At 37.0% G+C, this 21,210-nt stretch overlaps 1 protein-coding gene across 1 annotated transcript in view; it reads right to left on the bottom strand.

Moving 5' to 3' along the window:
- Window positions 1-6,859: 6,859 nt before the first annotated feature.
- Window positions 6,860-21,210, bottom strand: part of MUC5AC (mucin 5AC, oligomeric mucus/gel-forming) — a 41,738-nt gene continuing 27,387 nt past the window's right edge. Inside the window, exons 32-53 of the mRNA XM_075187860.1 lie at window positions 20,768-21,081; window positions 19,939-20,113; window positions 19,274-19,524; window positions 18,614-18,797; window positions 18,270-18,483; window positions 17,680-17,858; window positions 17,391-17,460; window positions 16,708-16,808; window positions 15,363-15,394; window positions 14,894-15,071; window positions 14,674-14,778; window positions 13,628-13,668; window positions 13,299-13,427; window positions 13,109-13,207; window positions 11,824-11,952; window positions 11,105-11,203; window positions 10,484-10,603; window positions 10,281-10,379; window positions 9,618-9,737; window positions 8,716-8,755; window positions 8,221-8,338; window positions 6,860-8,029 (exon numbers count right to left, since the gene is read on the bottom strand). Of these exons, the coding sequence (XP_075043961.1) occupies window positions 7,777-8,029; window positions 8,221-8,338; window positions 8,716-8,755; window positions 9,618-9,737; window positions 10,281-10,379; window positions 10,484-10,603; window positions 11,105-11,203; window positions 11,824-11,952; window positions 13,109-13,207; window positions 13,299-13,427; window positions 13,628-13,668; window positions 14,674-14,778; window positions 14,894-15,071; window positions 15,363-15,394; window positions 16,708-16,808; window positions 17,391-17,460; window positions 17,680-17,858; window positions 18,270-18,483; window positions 18,614-18,797; window positions 19,274-19,524; window positions 19,939-20,113; window positions 20,768-21,081 (3,050 nt within the window). The 3' untranslated portion in view covers window positions 6,860-7,776. The remainder of the gene's footprint in view (window positions 8,030-8,220; window positions 8,339-8,715; window positions 8,756-9,617; window positions 9,738-10,280; window positions 10,380-10,483; window positions 10,604-11,104; window positions 11,204-11,823; window positions 11,953-13,108; window positions 13,208-13,298; window positions 13,428-13,627; window positions 13,669-14,673; window positions 14,779-14,893; window positions 15,072-15,362; window positions 15,395-16,707; window positions 16,809-17,390; window positions 17,461-17,679; window positions 17,859-18,269; window positions 18,484-18,613; window positions 18,798-19,273; window positions 19,525-19,938; window positions 20,114-20,767; window positions 21,082-21,210) is intronic.

Raw genomic sequence — 21,210 nt, 5'->3', positions numbered from 1 at the left:
ACAATGCAGATCCTCTAGATCAGGCCTGTCCAACCTGCGGCTCTCCAGGTGTTGTGAAAATAACTGATCTGAATAGATAACTGTTAAATACCAGTATTTAACAGTTATCTATTCAGATCAGTTATTTTCTCGTTTTCTATTCCAGTTGAGTGCCCCATACAATCATTTCTTGTCCTTTCTTCTGGATTTTGTGTACTTGTATTTACGACCTGTCATATCAGGACTACACGGCTTGTAGTGTGCCTACGATAGCACCCCCAGCCAAGTAGTTCTCTGCAGGGAGCTACCTACAACATAAGAGATACTTTCTATATTCAATCATGGAGTTTATTTACATTGGACAGCAAACCTTTGAGTGACTACTGGATTTTTGCAGCAGCTGCAGACTGCTATAGCCTCCATGAATACAATGCAGTGACATACTGCAGCTGGGTTTAATTTTTGTCAAGTTACTTTGCAGGTGCACCTACATAGTAACCATGGCATCTCTCAATCATGACAGGCTCACACTGGCAAAGAGGACCCAGAATTAGAAGATAACTATTAGAGGCAGGTTTATGACAGATTGTTTATAGAAAAAGCCTCCCCCAAATATGATTTTTAAAGAAACAAATTCTATAGATGAGAAAACAAATAAGCAAAGCTTTTAACAAACTTAATTAAAGGATCGTCTGAAAAGCCAGGGTCACAGTTATAAATGTAAATGATCCGCAAACACCAGATACTCCCATTATTTGTGACACAGTTTTGCAATACCATAATTCACTACATAAGTCATACCAATACTATAAAGAAAAAGATGTCAAGCTCATACAAGTGGCTGGACTACCTAAACAGTTATTTGAGGTAAACTCAATATTAGAGGAGTTAGATTGCAGAAAAAGAGGTCACATATACAATTACATTATTAGCCAATGTTAAATCCATTAGACCATATGGGTTTACTATAGAATATTATAAAACCCTGAGAAATGAAATTACCCCAACTCTTAAAGTGTTTAACAACCACATCCTCATCTCTGGTAACTCTCCAATTTAATTAGCCCAGAATCATCATCCTCTCCAAACTGGGCCACACCAAAGTAACCTCATACAGGTCAATCTCCCTTTCTAACCAAGACTTCAAATTTCTTACTAAAATTATGGCAAATAGATTACAAATTATTATGCCATGCCTGATCTCACCTTCCCAACTAGGCTTTGTCAAACATAGGCAGTCAATAATGGGCATTTGAGTCCAGCGTTGCAAACTTTTATTCAAACTAATTGCTCCAATCACATAGCACATGTAACAGTTAATAAACATGTACTCAAACACTTTCATCCTAAAAAGAGAGACAAGACAAGCCTGCCCTCTTTCCCCTCTACTTTTCAATATTGCCCTTGATCCCATATTTAGATATTTAACCTTAGTAAAGAAATTCCATGGCATCAGGGTTAGAAATAAGGAAATAAGAAGCCATAGCATTTATGGATGAACTTCTAACCTTTATTTCAAACCCTAGACAACTCATACCTCTGATAGCAGACACTATAAATAAACCCATGTCTTTTTCCAGATTTAACATATACTGAATCCCAAATCTGAAGCTTCGGGATTCCACTGGGCTCAGAAACACATAACCTATTTGGGCATAACCCTATCATCGTAATTACCTATATGCCTACAACTGTAAACCGGTCTTTTCAGCAAGTCAAGGATGAATTAAATATTATACATTATGCAAATGACACCCTTTTATTAAGAAAGGTGGATCTACAAAAATGTAATAAAAGACACAAAAATGTAATCTGGAATAGGAAAAAAGCCAGGATCAGCATGATTATATTATAGCAAGTTGCCTGGGGTGAAGACAGGGGGGGTCACCTTCCTCAAACTTAAATATTACAATTTTGGCTACTAACTTTAATTTGCTGTAGATTGGATCAGAAACAAAAACAAATATATATGCACAATGGTAGATTCTCAACTATGTACTCCTTTATCGTTCAGCTATGGCTTTGTATGCACCTGTTAACAAACTCAAAGAACACCAGGGGGTAAATGTATCAAGGTCCGATTTTGACAGAGTGTTAAAATCATGGCAAATCGCTGATGTTAACCCGCGATTTTAGTGAAAAAAAACTGAAATGTATCAAGCTGCGATTTTGACACTGATCTTCAAAATCGCTGGTCATCTCTGGCAATTTGCTGCAATGTAAACACTCCAGTGTTTAGCTAACTCTTCTGTGTTTGGCAAACTCTCCTGTGTTGTAGCAGCGAGTTGTAAACACATCACTGTTACACTGCCCTGTCATAATGGAAAAGAATAGAAGAAATAAAAAAAAAAAAAGCGTGGTTTCCCCCCTCTATTCCAGCTTAACCCTAGTGCTGCCTGACTACTGCTGGTCTCGTAAAAATCAGGGGAAAATTTTGTGTGGGGTCCCCCCGATTTTCACTTTACCAGCACTAGGCAAACCAGCCAGGGTTGGCGCCACTATAGCAGTGGGACACACGGCAGGGGTCCCCCTGCCATAATGACTAACCAACCCTAGACTGTTCAGCCCTGGGCTGGATTCCCTAGGGAGTGGGGTCCGCCAAAAAATATGAGCGGGCAGCCCCCCTAGAGACCCCCAGCCCAGTGCTGATAGCACTAGGGCTCTTCCTACTACCCCTGGGCTGTGGGTAGTAGGGTAATACCGGCGATAAAGTGTAAAAATAACAAACAGACGCCATTTTCTTTTGTGGAAATTATTACTTTAATAATTTGGGGGCTCGAAGTTGGTGGTTACGCTACCGGACGATAGGCAACGCACACGGATTTCAGTTCCTCAACAAAGGGTGGAAAACGCGTCACATACGGGAAAGAATGCAATGTGTTCAAAACCTGTTGTTCATTCTGTGTTGTGAAACCGAATGTCCGTTGTTGCTTAATCTAAAAGAGCGCTAACTTGAATCTAGGGACAAGAAAGAAAACTGTTTCTTTTTATTGTAGTTTTGCGTTTTAAAAGGTGTTGCATTGCATAGTATATGTGTACTTCCTGCATTGAGTATGTGTACTTCCTGTGATGTTACCACGTATTTAAACAGTCATTTTTGATAGTTTGTTATATGTATAGTTTAATGACTTCCTAAAGCCTCTGAAAAGATATAACTATTGTTTGGGAAATTATTTTCTGTGCAGAAAACAAAAGGTTGTATGAGTATGTGAATGGTATGCATATAGACAAGAGTTTATTAACTGTTGAAAAGAGACAGGTAAGAGAAGTTTGTATACTTGTTATAAGAGACTGATAAGAGAAAAGTTTGTAGACAGTTGAAAATAGATAGCGCTATTGTTCAGGTGTGTCTCACGAGGCACAGTAAAAAGGTGACCTGAAAACAAAGGTTCTGTTCTAAGGGTGAACAGGATATAAAGAAACCTTTGTGTGAGTGGCGTTCTGTTCTAACAAAGAGCAGGGGAAAAAGAGACGCCACAGAGTATACATGGCAGGTATACTCGAAGCGAAAATAAGAGGTTTTCGCGGCATTTCCAATAGTAATCGCAAAGCTTACTGATAGTTAGTATCTGTAAGCGGTGCGATCAGACCGCATGGTTGATTTTTCAGCTTTGATTGTGACTTGGGAGATGTGGGAGGAAATACGCTGCAACCACTGATATTCGTGATGGGTATCGGTTGCTAACAGTTGTAAAGTATTCAAACTAGGAAAAGCAGGGTATTGCGGAGTTGGTACTTGTCTGATCCCAGTTGTGTTAGGTTGTTTCTCCAGTGAGTACTTTGATAATCGCGTGTTATTGTTCAGTGGTACTCAGTAACGTGGAGTTGAGGGGACGTACCTGTTGAAATCGTCCAGGGCCAAGAAGAGATGGCCAATTGTGTGCTGCCTAATGAATGGCCGGTTGTTGCGACAAAGTATGTTATGCATAATAAGTATGGTGCGTACGCAACAGCGTACTGCGACAAATGGGTCAAGATGACCCGGGAGTGTGTGAAACCTTTCCCAAACACCGGTAGTTTTGACTCAGAGGTGTTAAATAATGTTAGAAATAAAGTGCGGTTGATTAAATCAACAAAAACAATAATTGAACATGATGACTGTTTAAAATTGTGGCAACAAGAAGGGTACACGTGGCAGAGGAGTGCGTGCTCAGCGGAAGTAGGTGTGGCGCAAAGCGCGTGTACAACGGAAATGAGCGATGCAAAGCATGGAGAACATTCACGCCCTCGCTGCCAAATGAAGTTGGGGTGATAAGTACAGCCGATACCAAAAATGGTAAAAGTGTAATGAGTAATTTGTATGATGTATTAGGTTATGATGAGAATAATGTTTCAGAAGAAGGAAATGTACCCACCGTCATTTCGGCCATTGCCCATGCTGGTAACGTGAAAGGGACACCACGTGGACAAGGAAACGGAACAGTCCCACCAGCAGGGGCAGCGGCTGAAATTGGTGAGAATAATGTAGAGGTCAGCAGAGGGGGAGACATCTATTATACTGCAACAGCAATTCCAGTAACTAGTTCAGAATGTAGTGATTTGGTAGGTCTGCATCCTGTCCGAAAACAGCAGTTCCCAATGGGAAGGCGGACAGAGATGGTGTAGTTCCCATAAAACACATAGCAATGCATTTTCCATGGACTAGGACGGAACTGTTTACAATTATGTCTGATTTCCCTGATCCTAGAAAAGATGTGGCCAAGTGTCAGAAATGTATTTGACATTTAGGTAATGCCCATGAGCCTACTAATAAAGATTGGCGAGTGGTGCTTAGAACCTGTCTTCCTCTCGATACTGATATACAAAAGTTCATTAAGGATTTTATGTTGGAGGAGAATAAATCCTTAACTGAGGATGATAATCAGGACAATATTAGACGTATAATCACACAGTTGGCCATATATTATCCAGTGATAGTGGAATGGGGAAAAATTTTCACTAGCAAACAAAAAGTTAGTGAGATTACAGCTGACTACTTCGCTAGAGCTCTAGCAGCCATGACTAAGTACTCAGAGATAACAGATATAAGGGAAAATGTGGAACACAGGGAAGTAGCTGTTACAGTACTAATGAATGGTCTCCGGGAGGATCTAAAGACCAGGACGCAAACCTCTTTTCCTAATTGGAGAGGTCTCTCAGTAAATGAAATTAGAGAGCATGCCGTAGAGATTGATAAAAACATATGCAAAAAGGAAAAAGCGCAGAGGGATAGGCTAAAGATGGTGAGTATCCAGGCTTTAGAAAGATTACATTCACAACCTCAGATTTATAAAAACCACAATAAGGGACGAAAGAAACAGAAATCATTGAAGTGTTTTAACTGCCTTAAGAAGGGACACTTGAGGAAAGATTGCAAAGAAAATCTTAGAGCAAAAGCTAGGAAATTAGGACCAGGCAAGGCAAATGCTAATCAATGGTAAGTATTAGTGTGCAAGGTTAGAAAGAAACTGATTTGGCGGGAAAGTCAGAGCACATCCCCTGGAGAGCTGACCCCCATCTTTGGATATTTAGATTTGAACTGGCCTATGACCTGCAGCACACTGGACCTTCCTGAAACCTGGACCAACAGAAGCGAGCCACATCTTTTGCATTGTTTTCTCTGTAACACTGAGTGTATATAATATAGCTTTGCTGGCACTGGCTTCAGTCATTCTCTGACCACAGTCTTCTGGAGTGAAGTACTGTAGCTGGTACCAGTGGATCGCAGCAAGCGCATGCGGGCGCCGGTATGTATATATCTTTGGTATTGGCTGTACTGTATTATAATTATGTATTGAACTGCTAAATTTTGCATCTGCTAAATAAATTATTTTGTGCTTTGGAAACACAAGAAATCGCTTAGACAATGCTTATTGGAAAATAATAAAATTACTTTAATAAGCATTTGGGAAAAGTTAATTTATTCTGGGCTTGTTGAAGCTTTGGGTCTCAGAGTAAACTGCTGCAGATACAGGTTGTTGAGGCTTTCTGATACTTTTCACTCGATTTTAGAGATGTTCGCTGACCCCTATGTTTTGGATTTGGTTTTGGATCTGGATTAACTTTATGTTTTGGTTTTGGTTTTGGCAAAGCCGCCCTTGTGTGTTTTGGTTTTGGATCCCTATTTTTTTCTTAAATTCTTATTTTTTTTCTAAAATCACATAATTTGGCTCTTTTTGTTCCTACATTATTATTAAGCTCAATAACATTCATTTCCAGTAAATTTTTGTCAAGTGACAACAACACAGCTACTCCTCCTGTTTCTGTATGAGCAATGTCACTGAGCAATGACACTGGAGACTGGAGAGTGACAAGGACACTGCTACCCCTGTTTCTGTGTGAGAAATGGCACTGGATCTCCTGGGGAGGGAGGTACTTATGGAATCCAAAACCCGTGAGATCAACAATGACGTTTTGCCTCCATTCAGATCCGAGGACATGCAAAAGTACTGAGCTGGCTCGTGAGCCAACTTGGATCCCCAAGTTCAGGTGGGCTCAGCTTTCAGAAAACCGAGCCTGAGCATCTCTGCTCGGTATACATTACTAGGACACCATTAGTGATGGCGTGATGACTTATATTATCTTATTGATATCTCATTCATGAGACTATGTAAATATTTTCCATTCTTTGCCAGAAGGTGAAAGAACAGGTGAAAGAAACTTAAAAACCTTGAACAATTCATTGAATGTAATTGTTCTTGCTCTACTTTGAATTATTTTACATACAGGTAGCTCAGACAATTCTAAACAAGTCTGTTGTACCGTTATTACCACTGTTCTCCAGCATTCAGTTTCCATCATTAGACCAACTCGAATTATTCATTCATCTACATATACAAATATCATGGATCTATTCGCCATCTTTGCTTGTAGATTAGGAAAATAAACAAAACAAACAAGCTTCTAAAATGCTCAAAATAATTTTTTTAATTCAAATCACATTCCATACTCTGGAGATGAAAAATAACCATATTACACTCTAGTTCCAATGGCACAGAAAAAAAAATCATAGATACATATTACAATTCTGTAAACAGACAAATAAATAGATAAGTGCTTGTAGCGTTAGAAAAATTTGAATTTGACATCCTTAAAGTCGGTTAAATAAAATTAGAAAAAACAGTCCTTCATGTTCACCTATTAGTTAATTCTTTTGAATTTACTCAATTTAACTAATTATACTATTTTGTAAACAGAACTATATTTTCTAACACGGACAATTGTAGTTGCCTACAATTCATGAAATGCTTAAGCGGACCTGAGTTTATGCAGTATATATACCTATCAGGGGTAATTACTTCTAATATGAGAAGTCTACAGTTCTTAATAGTGCAAACTACATACTATGTCTAAATCTAACCATCTACATAAACTTTTTAAATATAGAAAATTTATAATTGTTAAAATAAAGTTTGCAATTACTAATGTAAAATAAAAGGAAAAAATGGCATATTAAACCAATAGTATATTATAATATATTCATGGCATCTACATGTGGACTCTATAATTAACTACTAGTGCATATAATGAAAAGCTTTGAAGTATGGTTCTTCAGAAAGCACATTAAAATAAAAGAGCAAATACAGTTTCTTTAGAAATATCCCAGCCATTGCTAGAAGTCTCATTTGGTATATGAATATAAATGGCAGTTGGAGACTTCGTTGAAAAGATCTTGGCAGTCATAAAGCAAAGCAGAGTCACCAAGAGCCCATTGGTAGAGTGTTTTCACCAGAGCATTTGGATGTAATGTAACGTCATAGTTTATATTTACGAAGTTCTGGTTCATTGTAATTCATTTAGCTAGATTGATGTTGTTGTTCAGTCCGTTTGTTGCTGCTGTTGCCCTTGATCGATTGTTTGTTCAGTCTCAACCTTCTGTTGATGCTGTGAGATGGAGGTCTGAGTATCTTTCTCACAATCAGTGCTGGTACAGCCGCACTCTTCTGCATAGATGTATGTGTAGACAGAACTGGTTCCATCCAAACACTTGAGATTTACTTCCCGTTTGCTGGTCCTTACTTCCTGACAACAGCTGCATTTGTGCTCCATTGTGTTTGCCTCAAGAGAGTACCTATGGGAAGACCACAATCAAATACAGTGGGAAAGGTTTAAAAAAAACAGAGCAGTCAATCTGCATGGTTAGGAATCATGATCTAAACTTCTAAAACCTGACTTTTTTTTTGTATGAAGATATAGAAAAGAGTGCAAAAAGGTTTATGTGATTTACACTTTCTGTACATAAACATAATGACTATAACTTACATGGATGTGGTCATACAGCCTCCTCCGCAGTAGGATAGTTCCACAGTCTGGTCTGATTCACAAGTTTCAGTCTTGATTTGTTTAAGTTGTTTGTGAGCCTGACATCCTGATAAGGCAGCTTTAAAAAATACAAATACACTTATGTAATTGTCAAATTTTCTTATACATTAAAATAAAAGTATTGTCATAGCTACACTTACGCTCATCAGCGTGTACTTTTTAAGTGAAACATTATTTTCACCATAGTTAGTCATTCAGTCATGTTCAGGATTTTTGTTATTTGAATGGCACAGCATGTTGATTTAGCAACATCGAATTTAATGGATAATGTTGCTATATATATATATATATATATATATATATATATATATAAATATTAATTTATATATTTATTCCATGCCCAACTTGTTACTTTGAACTACTGTTTAGATACTTCGGTGTGTTCTTAGAGATCAGTAAATAGACAGCAAGTATCATTCATGAAATATCACTTACACTCGCAAGTTTGACAACAGCCGTCGGACTTGATAGTACCCTATGGGAAAAAGACATAGATGAGGAAGGATGAGAGAAGATGACTCAAATATGGGGGGGAATTAGAATCTGCCTCGTTAAGAATATTTATTTCATTTTAAGGTATCTAGCTATGTAAAATGGATTTATATTCTTTTAACAGTGCACAATAAAGTGTGTTTTTCTATATATTGTTTATGCTGATAGATTCTGTTCTATGTCCACATACAAAACTAATGATGTGTATTTTCATTATGTCTCTCTTATGTGTCCTTTCCTAGCAATACTACAGTTGTACAAAGCATCTGGGGTGTTTGGCTTTTACCCACAGAATCTGGTGTATCACCATAAGAAAGTCTACTTATTCCAACATATCAGTTCCTTAACAGAACAGTGTCCACCCATTTATCTGTGTGTGATCTTTATCCCACTGTTTTATATGCCCTTTTGTCTTCACTTGGTCTGTGACTGTTCAATAAGGGATGGATGTGACATAACCCACAAAAGGCAGCACTTGAATGGTTGACATGTGCAGCCCTTCTCCACCTGTAATGAACCTCCTGCCTTCATGTGTATATGACAGTGATCAGCTTGTATTGCTATTTGTGTATGCAACTCTTTTATGTTCTAATTGCTATAGAATATTTATTATGCATAGATTAATTATAAAATAATATATCAATGCGTCCATTAATTGCAAGTGTCCATTTCATTTTCATTAGGTGTCCATTAGGTTTCTTTTAAAATGTCCTTTCTAGATGAGCATTCATAACCTGTTTTTTAAATATTTAGTACTAACAGTGCTCTTTATTGCTCTTTTTTTCTATCATAACCACAGCTGTATTTTAAATTAGATTATACAAATTTATATTAAAAACACAAACCTCCAGACACTGTGATCTATTGAAGGCTTGGCATGTCTTGATAATGTTTGCAATTTCATAGGTGCTGGTACAAGTGTAAGAGTGACATTTGTCTTCTGGTGAAACATACACCTCTCCAGGCTGAAATGTACAATAAACATGTCACTATGAAGACATATTCAGAAATGTTTTCACAATGAAAATATACCAATGTTCAATAGATGTCTACCACAATTTTTTATAAGTAACACATTCTTTAGAAAATAGGTGTGTTCTGCAGTTTCTATCTGTTACAAATTCACAAGTATGTTGATCTTTTTCTTGGGCATAGACATAAATAAAGGACAGGCAAGTGTGATAGATGTTTTTTGACAAATTCCTCTACACATGTTATTCTATCATATTAAATGTGGTTATAATGTAAAATGTAATATGCTGACAAAAGGCAAATATGCACTGAAACTATCATTGTCGTCAACATTTATTTACATAGCGCCAGCAAACTCCGTAGCGCTTTACAGTTGGAACTAGTGAAATATTATTATTTGATGTTCTTTAAATGTAGTTTTGTGTCACCTAAAATGAAAACGAAATATACAGTAAAATGTTGCCATTGTTTTCTCACTTGCTACACAGCATTTCCTAACACAAAGCTAGATACAGTGATTTTAGCACTGGGGGTACCTTCATGAGTTTTGTTGAGTTGTCCTCTGTGTGCATAACACAGGCCACCTTTATACATGTTCCGCAACACTCTCCTGCTGTTATCTTGTATTCATAGCCCTGTGGTATGCAAAAAGATAATTCATTTCCCCAAGTTCATGAAATCATTAAAGTCATTGTAATTGTGCATTTTAGCCAGATGTGTCAATGTTAAAAAAACGTACAGGTTCACAGTTTTCTATATCACAGGTCCTTCTGACTTCAACAGGTACAAACTGATCCTCGATTTGGTGACACTCGTATTGTAGACATGGTTCATCAGTTGGGCTCCATGTTTCACCAGGCTGGAAATATTTGAAAGAACGGATGTTCATTATATAAATAAATATCTGTCTGTATAGTGGGTAATATAGTGTGTAATATAGTCTATTATTTTCATGTCCACTGTATGCCATGTTAGGGTATTTACAGTGTGCTATATTTATACAGAGAGTACTAGAATTGTATTATGTCATGTCCAGAGTATGTTATGTTGGATAAGTATAGTGTCCTATGTTTAGATATATAGTGTAATAGATTTGTATTTTTATTATCATATCCAGTGTTTCTCATGTTGGGTATGTGCAGTCTAAAAAGTCTGTACGGAGTGTTCTACATGTGACACATATGGATTAATATGCCCAACAGCAAATATTCCCCAATGTATTGCTTTAGGGGTTTTTTGTTTCTAATATTTACTACACATATGAGGTGCACAGGGTTATTTTTCAATGGCTCAAATTAGAAAATCACATATAGTTCAGATTAAAAAAATAATAATTTTAAAATACAATACACAATTGTACCTGTAGAATTTTTGTGGAGTTGTCTTTCATTTTCATTGAACATGCCACCGACTCACATATACCACAGCATTCATCTTCAACAGTTTTGTACTTGGTGCCCTGAGAGAAAGAAAATAGTATTTATTAGCTAATCAGCGGTTCTTAACCAGGGGTGCGAAACAACATGTCTGGGGGGAAGGTGAGTCGAGCTAGATTTTTGACAGAAAATTATTTTTAACTTCAAGATTTGTAGATCATATAAGTAATTAGTTCAACCAGTATCCAAAAAGATTGTGGCTAGATGGCAATGACCCCACTGAACGGACACTTAACTATGTGAGAAGTCATTTTCATAATTTCCGAATATAAAAACAGAGGCCAGAAATCCTCTAAAATGCAAATCATGACATGCGTGTGTCTTTTTCTTAAAAAGAGCTTTACATTACGGATATCATTATTAAAAAGCAACAGCAAATAATCATGGAGAATTAAATATTTGTACATTTCAAGTTGAATTTTAATAAACATATATGTAAAAGTATTTTGCAATTAATTTACGGTTTCTTGATATAACAATATTTTTCAACGGGCTGTGACAACATATTTTGAGAATCAAAAGGTTGGCCGCCAAAAAGTTTAGGAACCACTTTGGTAAATCAATAAGTCTTGGAACCCCCCCCCCCCACCAAAAAAAAATAGTGTTCGTTTTTAAAACAACCCCAAGGAAATTAGGTACATACCGCTGGGCATTCTTCAGCACTGTTAATAGAGCATTCCTTTGTTATGCTATCTGTGCTAAAGTGTTCATTAACCTTGTTGCATTGGTAATAAGTACATTTATGAAGAGGAGAGGACCACGTCTCACCAGGCTAGAAAATAAAGCAAAAGATTAACTTGACAATAGTGGGTTTTAAATTATTGAAACACATTAGTATTTTGGATAATATGTAGTAGGCAAATGAGGAGTCATATGTTCTTAAAATTAATGACTTATGAAAAGCACATAGCAATTATTGAAAACAAATTTTTTATAATCTAGGACATATCATTTTTTTTATTGAATTATATTTTGTATGTATAATGTCAGACACCAGTTTTGTTGATAAATTGTGGCAATAAAGAACAAGGACACCAGGGATTAAGGATAACTATTGCTGCTATCTGACAGGTGTTTCTATGCTATATGGGGTGATGTTGACATTTTCAAAGCAAAGAGGCTTCATTAACTAGGCAATAAAAAGTTACTCAACACAATTCACACTACTCTTAGGGGTATATTTACTAAACTGGGGGTTAGAAAAAGTGGAGATTTTGCCTATAGCAACCAATCAGATTCTAGCTTTTATTTATTTAGTGTATTCTACAAAATGACAGCTAGAACGTCCCCCTATTGTTTAGTTTACATTGTTTCCCCACTAGGAGGATCCCGAATGCCTCAATAATACTTCATGGAAAAGTACAATATATTCTCCGTAATGTTTTGTCCTAGCCAACAGCAAAACACTTGTGGACATAGCCTATACATTAATGATAACCTAAGCTGTGCACTGCTACAACTGGATCAATAGCTGCAATATTACAGTGGCTATCAGGTAACACTAGAGAAAACCTAACTATTTCTCTTTAAGGAGGAATGCTTTTAGAAATATCTCTGGGAAAGATTTCTATCTACATCATGCTTGACAACTCTCCCGGAATGTCCGGGAGACTCCCGAACTCTGGGTGGGACTTCCGGGAGAGTATGATAGTCTCCCGCTTCTGCCCACTTCCTAGTGAAGAGTGCAGAATTAAATCCAAAATGCCGCAAATCACCGTGAACCGTGTCATTGGGGGCGGGGCCAAAATGACGCACTTTTCGGAGCCCTTCCCCCTGCACGCCCACCTGCCAACGAAAGCTACCGGATCATACTTGCCAAAAGTTGGCAAGTATGATCTACATACATATGTTTATGCATGCTCCCTGTATTTGGTTTAAATGTATGAACATGTCAGTATGTTTATCGAAAAGCAACAGTGACTGTGTACCTTTATGGTGACAACTTTCTCATCGTCCATCTTCATTACACATTCCACCTGTTCACAATTACCACAGCATCGATCCTGTGCCTCCTTGTACTTGAAGCCCTATCACAAACAATAATACAAGTTGAAGCCTCTGATAAATGGTATTTATACCCCTTTTGCTGTTAAGGATGTTGGTAGATATGAAACTGACCTGGGCACAATCTTTGTTGCAAACTACGGGATCGCATGTGATCAAGTTGAGTAAGGTCTTAGCATCCTTGTCATTTGTGCACATACAGTCCTCACATGAATCTTTGCCTTGCGGGATTGGATTTCCAGGCTATAAATACAGAGGAAATAAATGAGTTCTTGTATGCAGCTTATAAATTGCTTCAGTTCTCCATACAGGTCCAATTCATGTGATTTAGAATGCTCAAAATAGTGCAGTGTGTGAACTATTATTTAAAATCATTCTTGTCTACCATGTTATGTTAAACTCTTTACCTGGTACTAAGATGAGGATTACAAATTGCTACTTACTTTATAGATTGCTTCATGGACAACACAGACTTCCATTGGTTCTGTTTAAAAAAAAAATACATATTAGCGTATTATTATTTTTTTTAAACAATTGCAAATGATCCAGAAGATTATTTAAACAGTTTCAGGCTACTGTGAAAATGCAATATTTACATGGCAACAGGATCCCAGTAGCTCGCTTTGCATTAAACTCTGGGCCTGATTCATTAAAGATCTTAACTTAAGAAACTTCTTATTTCAGTCTCCTGGACAAAACCATGGGTCTGATTCATTAAGGATCTTAAATTGAGAAACTTCTTATTTCAGTCTCCTGCACAAAGCCATGTTACAATGCAAGGGGTGCAAATTAGTATTCTGTTTTGCACATAAGTTAAATACTGACTGTTTTTTCATGTAACACACAAATACTGGATAGCTTATTTGTACACTGAAATTTAAAGTTGATATTTGTGTGCTACATGAAAAAACAGTCAGTATTTAACTTATGTGCAAAACAGAATACTAATTTGCACCCCTTGCATTGTAACATGGTTTTGTCCAGGAGACTGAAATAAGAAGTTTCTCAAGTTAAGATCCTTAATGAATCAGGCCCTCTGTCTTTATTAAAGATAGAGTTAAATTATACTATTAAAGTGCCTCAGTTTTCTCCACACGGAGTAGGCAACCATTTGACAGCTAAACCAATAGTCATAAGTATGCAGCCTATCAATTTATCAGTAAACTCTGACATCATTGAGGCACTTTCAGAAGAAGCATGCTACAGTACTTTTTGTAATGTCTCTAGTCCTGTTCCTATGAACATTGGTTGAATCCACATAATGGCTGATAATTGTGTGTAGCTGATCAGTGCTTGCTAAAAATCTGTATTATTCCAACTTGAAATAAAAGAGACAAAAAATATACTTGATTATAAATTTGTAGCTTCATTTCAACTCACACAGCAGTTGAAGTGAGTCAAAGGGCAGAGTATTGTTGTAGTAAAAGCAGAAAGTCAAAATAGATAACCAATAAAGATTAGTTAATAGCAACAAAAATGAAGTACTTACTGCAGTCATATATCGGGCAGCAATCACCTTCCAAAAGTGTAGGGACAGCTTCGAATCCAAGAGGGCAACTCCTCACCTCGTTCAAACAGTGGCTACTGTTACAGCCTATGGGCAGAAAAATCAAATACACTAAATATGTATTCACACAGCATTAACATTAATTCGGAGAGTCAAACAATGAGCAGGTTTTGAAAAGTATGTGATTGCTGAGTTCACTTACGACATTCATTCTGCATGCAGCATGGCTGGTTGGGGTTAGGTAGCTGCATGATTATATATCCTTCCTTATGACAGGTGATGTCAGCTGGTTCTGGGCATTTCAGTGGCTCACACTGAACAGTGAGGGAATTTTTTTCACAGATACACTGCTTGCAATTGCTTATCCAGGTCTCTGCAGGCTGTGGGCACATAAAGTCTACTGTCATTGGGAATAGTATTTTTTTTTTATTGTGAGAGGTTAGATTAGAGACAAAGTCATGCAATTTGAAGACATTTTTTTCATACAACAAGGCAAATACCATTCTGATTCTCATCAAAACAAATAACAATTCTGATTCTCATCAAAACGAATAACAATTCTGATTCTCATCAAAACGAATAACAATTCTGATTCTCATCAAAACGAAAAACAATTCTGATTCTCATCAAAATGAATAACTTCATGTTTAAAAGTTTTAAATCTTACTCACACTTTTGGGCATTCCATCAGGTCCAACGCAAGCTAAAATAGATGAATGGGTTATTTTTTTTTATGGTGGGCATATTATGACAATAAAGCAACAAGTAAATCAAAGGATTAGTGGAAGACAGAAACTTGGGCACACTAGCAAATAATATAATAAATACATATGAGCAAGTTGGTAGTGTCTTGATATGCAATTGTTAATCTAACCAGTCTTTTGCAGACTTTTGGCATGCGTTATATATTTAATTGGTAATCAGATTTAAAAAGACTGGTTAGTTTTATGTATTACAGCTCACAAACCTGGATAAACTTTTAGAATAGGATGAACAAACCGTCTTTCCTGTAGAGAGTGATGTTCTCACAGGTACTCATATGCCCCCAGGACTTAAACTCAGAGTAGTAAAAGTTTTCTCTGGAAACAGGTAGTAATGATGTATGGAGACAGGGAGAAGAGCAAACCAGGCTGTATACAGAAGATAACCAGTACAGATACAAATGGTCGAGGGCAGGCAGCAGACAGGGATACCAAAGTCAAGTCAGAAGGCCAGGCAGGACGTGAGCAAGAAAGGTCCAAAACCAAGCTAAGAACAGCATACAAGGAGTATCCACGAACATGCAGGGTCAGACAACAGGTAATCAATCAAAATCTCAGGTTTCAGCAAGACAGCAGGCTTCACGAATAATGCAAGGCAAACAATGCTATAACCTTCAGGGATGTTAAGTCCTAATGCCATTTAAACTAAAGGGGCAAATCAGAATGCTCAATTGGGAGTGAGTCCACCCCATGGTAATGGGTCATGTGACTGCAATCACAGAACAGAGCATTCCGGCTGCCTGGTATTTGGGACATAAAAGGCAGTCTGCCTGAAAGAGCAGTGTCTCATCTGCTAGGCAACAGCCTGGACATTAAAACAGTTTAAGGTATTACAAGTAGCATGGCGGCTAAGGAGCAGGAAGACACCCTCATTTCTAGTGTACCGGCTACTAGGCAACAGCCGGGACAGAGTGTTAAATACAAGCCATCATGATTAGCGAGGTGGCTCATAACATTATGTGAGTTGGAGAAGCACCTAAGACCTGTTACTATTGAGTTAAGACAAGCAAATCATTTCACCTGAATCTCACTAAGTGAAAATAATTACATGAAAAATAAAGAAAAATTAGATCTAGTCATCACACTTATATGATTCTATTGTAAACCTGGAGCGTGCAATCTTTGTAATAATCCCATCAGAATGTTATAGACATTTGTCACTGATGACTTAGTTAATGAAAACGTGACTATTCTTGAAGTTTTTACAATATTTAGTAATATTTTGATATTATGATATTATGATCCTAATACTTACAGCAACTCTTAACACAGGTATCAGTGTAGGAGTTGAAGAGTGTGGTCCCTGCAGGACAGAAGCAGCCTTCGATTTGACCAGTACTGAGGTCGTGCATGTCTCTGTAATAAGAAAAGTAAAATTCTATATTTGATATAAAGTTAACAGGTTTTGATTTACACTTTTGTCCCCTAAATTCTCCTATGCTGCTCCACCCCTTTACCACTGAGGTCACTGCTCTCAAGTTTCCAATCCCCACTCGATCTCATAAGTATAACATACATGCATTAAAATAATACATCCATTTTTGACACAGTGGGGCATATTCAATTGTCGGCGGAAACTGTAAAAATCTCGCGGTCCGCGCAGTATTACCGATATCACGGCAATAATGCGCGGGAAAAAGGTTATTACGGTAGTTTTCTCGCTGGATTTCAGCTCGCAGCTCCAGTAATAACGGTAGTAGTTTTAACGCGCCGCAGCAACGGCACAATTGAATTTGCCCCTGTGAGTACATGTTTTAGTCTGTACGTAATAATTTATTGAACAAATGTTGCTCACAAGAAGCTGTTTAAATAATAACATTAGGTGTGCTTATAACCATATTCTTAGCCCTCTAAAATTAGAGAAATGATCTAATTTATATTTTTGGGCTTAAGAAGTGGACAGACAATATGTAGCTGTCTTTTTAAACTGAATCTTACTTGTTCTCGCAGGTCTTAGTATGCATTGGTCCACAAGCATTGTAAATCTTTCCAGTAGGGCAGCTGTATGCTACATTGCATAGAGAAAAATAGATCAATAAATTGTAATCTCTACAGTTTAATATTCATGACAACAATAATAATAATAATGTATAGAAATTGGTCAGCAATGATAATTACTTTGTGGTCTTTTTTTAATATAATTTCTGCATTCAAGGAAATGGATCAAATGTTTCAAAAGGCCAAATAGATTAATCCAGAGTGAAGCAATGCTCTGAACAACACTTACGGCAATGGCCTCCAGTCTTTTTTCTCCAGTCCACACAGATTCCATTGGCAATGCACAAGGTAGCATAAATCTCCAAACTGGAACATTGCACTGTATCATTGCGAATTCGACAGGCATCAAAAAGACATCCTTCATGGTAATGCTTTGGGGGTATGATTTTGTGGCACTCAGCAAAGACTCTTTAAAGACAACAATCAAGGTAAATTAAACATTTTCTATCTATGCTTCAAGAATACTGCTAATTATGTTATGTTATGTGATCTGTAGCTAATGCTCATTTTCTTTCAAAAAGGTTATATTACACTATACATATTGTGACATATGAATACGAGAAGAGAAAGAGTAGCTCAGAAGTGACAATATATTAATGACATTGAGAGACTTGCTGGAGATCTAGATGAAAATGCTATACAAGATTCATGATATCTTACTATCTAAGTTAGTAGGTGTCCCAGTTTATCAGGAACCGATAACAAGTTTATAAGTTTGATTTGTCAGGGAAACTGCATCTGAACAATAGCAATATGTAAAATGGATTGCATTGTCTAAAAATAGACACCTGAAATGAAACACCTGAAATTATAACTTACTCGCTCATGATTACATTACACAAATCTGAAGGTGGGCATGTTGGTGGTGGTGCTTTAGTCACAGTAGATGGTGTAGTTGGTGGAGGTGGTGGCACATTGCAGTATGGTTTGTCTGTCACATTGACCTTCCATTGAGGAGCCATTTGGGAGCAGTCTTTCACTATCTTACCATTTGGCAATCTGCAGTCTTCAGTGCTATTGTTGGAGCAGGTACCTGTTTTGTAAAACACAAATGCTTATTGATGTTCTTTACTGCACACCAATGGTATAAAAAATACAGCAAAGAGGACAACAATTATGAATAGAAGTCACATATTTCTGTTGTTAAATATGATATCACATACCGCACTGTCCTTCTGTGTTGTAACCAAATTTACTGAATGGCAGTTTAACAACAAAGATCATTCCACTAAATGAGATGTAAGCACTAATTTCTGGGATTTCCACTATCATGTTGATACCAGCGCTGGTAATGGCAATGCCATCTTTGGTAAATCCTGGAGATATCCAGTCTTTGTTGAACCTAATCTGTTGGCAAAGGATGCATATTGTCATAACAGCAATTAATGCACTAAACAGTTAACATTGTTCATTAACTCTGGAGGTGATAGATCAGGCCTGACCAACCAGTGGTTCTCCAGGTTTTGTGATACTGTACATCCCAGCATACTCTGCCAGCCAATAGCCAGACGATAGCTGGCAGGACATTCTGGGACTTGTAGATTCACAACACCTGGGGAACCACAAGTTGGCCAGGCCTGTGATAGATAATAATTAGTGCAAGCAATGAACAATGGCAAGGGTTAAAAAATGGGGATGAAATATGGAGCATTATGATGGATATAGTTCCCTCAGTTTAGATAAATACATTCTTATTAAAAATATGGAATACTAAAAAATATAACAAAGTTGGATTTAGCCATTGACTTAAGACTGTCGTTCTTTCTCCATCACCAATTAAGTCTCATAAAGGAATGCATAACTATGACCCAGGAATCTCTTACTCTGTTTTTCATTTTTCCTTGGTACAGCATACGTGTTAACACAATCTCATTGGATTTATAGTAGATCAAGATCGACTGTGGACAGGACAAGCCATCTGCAGCATCACAGAAGTAGTTATCAATAAGGATATGGAAGTTGTCAAATTTGGGAGTGATTTGCTGCACAAGAACATAGGTACAGTTGTCCAGGAAAGTGTAATAAGTTCCATCGAAGGTGATATAATGTGGATCACCCCACCCACTGCAGACACCTATTAGGGATAAAAAAAAAAAAAAAAAGTTAAAATTTCGGTGTAGTCAACCCAATGCTAAATAAGAAAATTCAAATGTCTATTTCCATGGTAAGAATACTATAATTACCATATTGTTTTCTGATGGTCATATGTTTACTGATTTATTTAGAAATGGATTAGAACATATGTTTAATGGTAGCTGCAAATACTTTATTGAGGACTAAATAGTATTGTATATAAAATGTGTATCATTTATGCATTAAAGTCTATAAACTCATATATAATGGTCCCTCTTTACACCAACCTCTTTTATAAAAGCACCTGGGTTTTAGCACCTGTGTTGACCTATGTTTAGCTGGCATTATAAAAGGAAGTACATGTGTGTATTTAAATTTGCTCCCAGCGGTAATGCACTTTGTTTCTGAAACTTACATTCGCATTCATAATAGTCACAGCAGCCATTTGCACTCTTCTTTTTTACTGGTGGGAAGCCATTGGCACAGGTCAGTGGCTTTACTTCTGGACAAGACACTGGCTCAATAGTAACAACGTTGTTCCCATGACATGTGGCCACTGTGCAGTTGTTAATTGTCCATGTTTCATCGGTCTGTAGGGTGGAAAAACATTTCAAATAGAAATAGTTTCAACTGATTTGTTATAATAAAAAATCTGGATTTCACATGGAATGATGAATGCCAAATGCTCATAAAATGGATTAAAAAAAACCCTCAAAAGATATTTATTTAAACCTGGGATTTTCTTTGAACAGTAGGGCCTAGATTTACTAAACTGCCGGTTTGAAAAAGTGGAGATGTTGCCTATAGCAACCAATCAGATTCTAGCTGTCATTTTGTGGAATGTACTAAACAAATGACATGAGTGTACAACAGCAAACTTTTATACTGTGCTAATATTGTCTTGCAAAAAGTGAAAAAGTGTGCATTGGAATTATTAAATTAGAGTGGAGCAAAACTCCATAGCCTGGATATTTTACTGTAAAAAGGATCAAAAGTACTATTCATAACTTTAGCCATTGAAAGTACTGTAAAGCAATGCGTAATACTCCATAGAGTTGGAGGACAATAACAGTGAGTACCAGGACCCTGCTGCTTTGACCCCTCTATTGTACTAATGTTGGATGAAGTGGGAACCCTCCATAAAAAAACTCTCCCAAAAGGTAGGAAAAAAAAGACTAAACACACTGTAATTTTTTAAAATAAAAGTAGTGATTATTGACTGACCATAAAAAACAGTTAATTACCTTTCTAGGTGGACAGCCTTCTACTACAGTTGTTTTTTTAATTGTAGTTGTTGATAAAGTTGTTGTCTGCTTTCTGGTTGTTGTAGGCTTAGTTGAAGTTGTGGTTTCAGGTGTAGTTGTTGTGGGCTTAGTGGTTGTTGTGGCTTCAGGTGTGGTTGTTGTGGGCTTAGTGGATTTTGTGGTTTCAGGCGTGGTTGTTGTTGTTGGAGTGGTAGTAGGACAAGGTCCATTGAACCTATCAGCCTCACAAAAGTTATTACAGACTGCATAGAAATAGCAACCAGCTTCATCTGTTTTGTTGTAAATGATTTCTCCTGCAGCACAAAACAAGTATGCACAATTGAAATGTCATAGTAATCTGCTATACACATTCATACACCCTTCAAATAATTAATAATAATGAGAATCACTTAAATTATATTGTATTTGGTTACTAGAAACAA

Source organism: Mixophyes fleayi, chromosome 10, assembly GCF_038048845.1.
Source record: "Mixophyes fleayi isolate aMixFle1 chromosome 10, aMixFle1.hap1, whole genome shotgun sequence".
In the NCBI taxonomy this organism is placed as follows: Eukaryota; Metazoa; Chordata; class Amphibia; order Anura; family Limnodynastidae; genus Mixophyes; species Mixophyes fleayi.
Note: the sequence above shows the minus strand (reverse complement) of the source record. Positions and strands in the feature narration are given on the sequence as shown.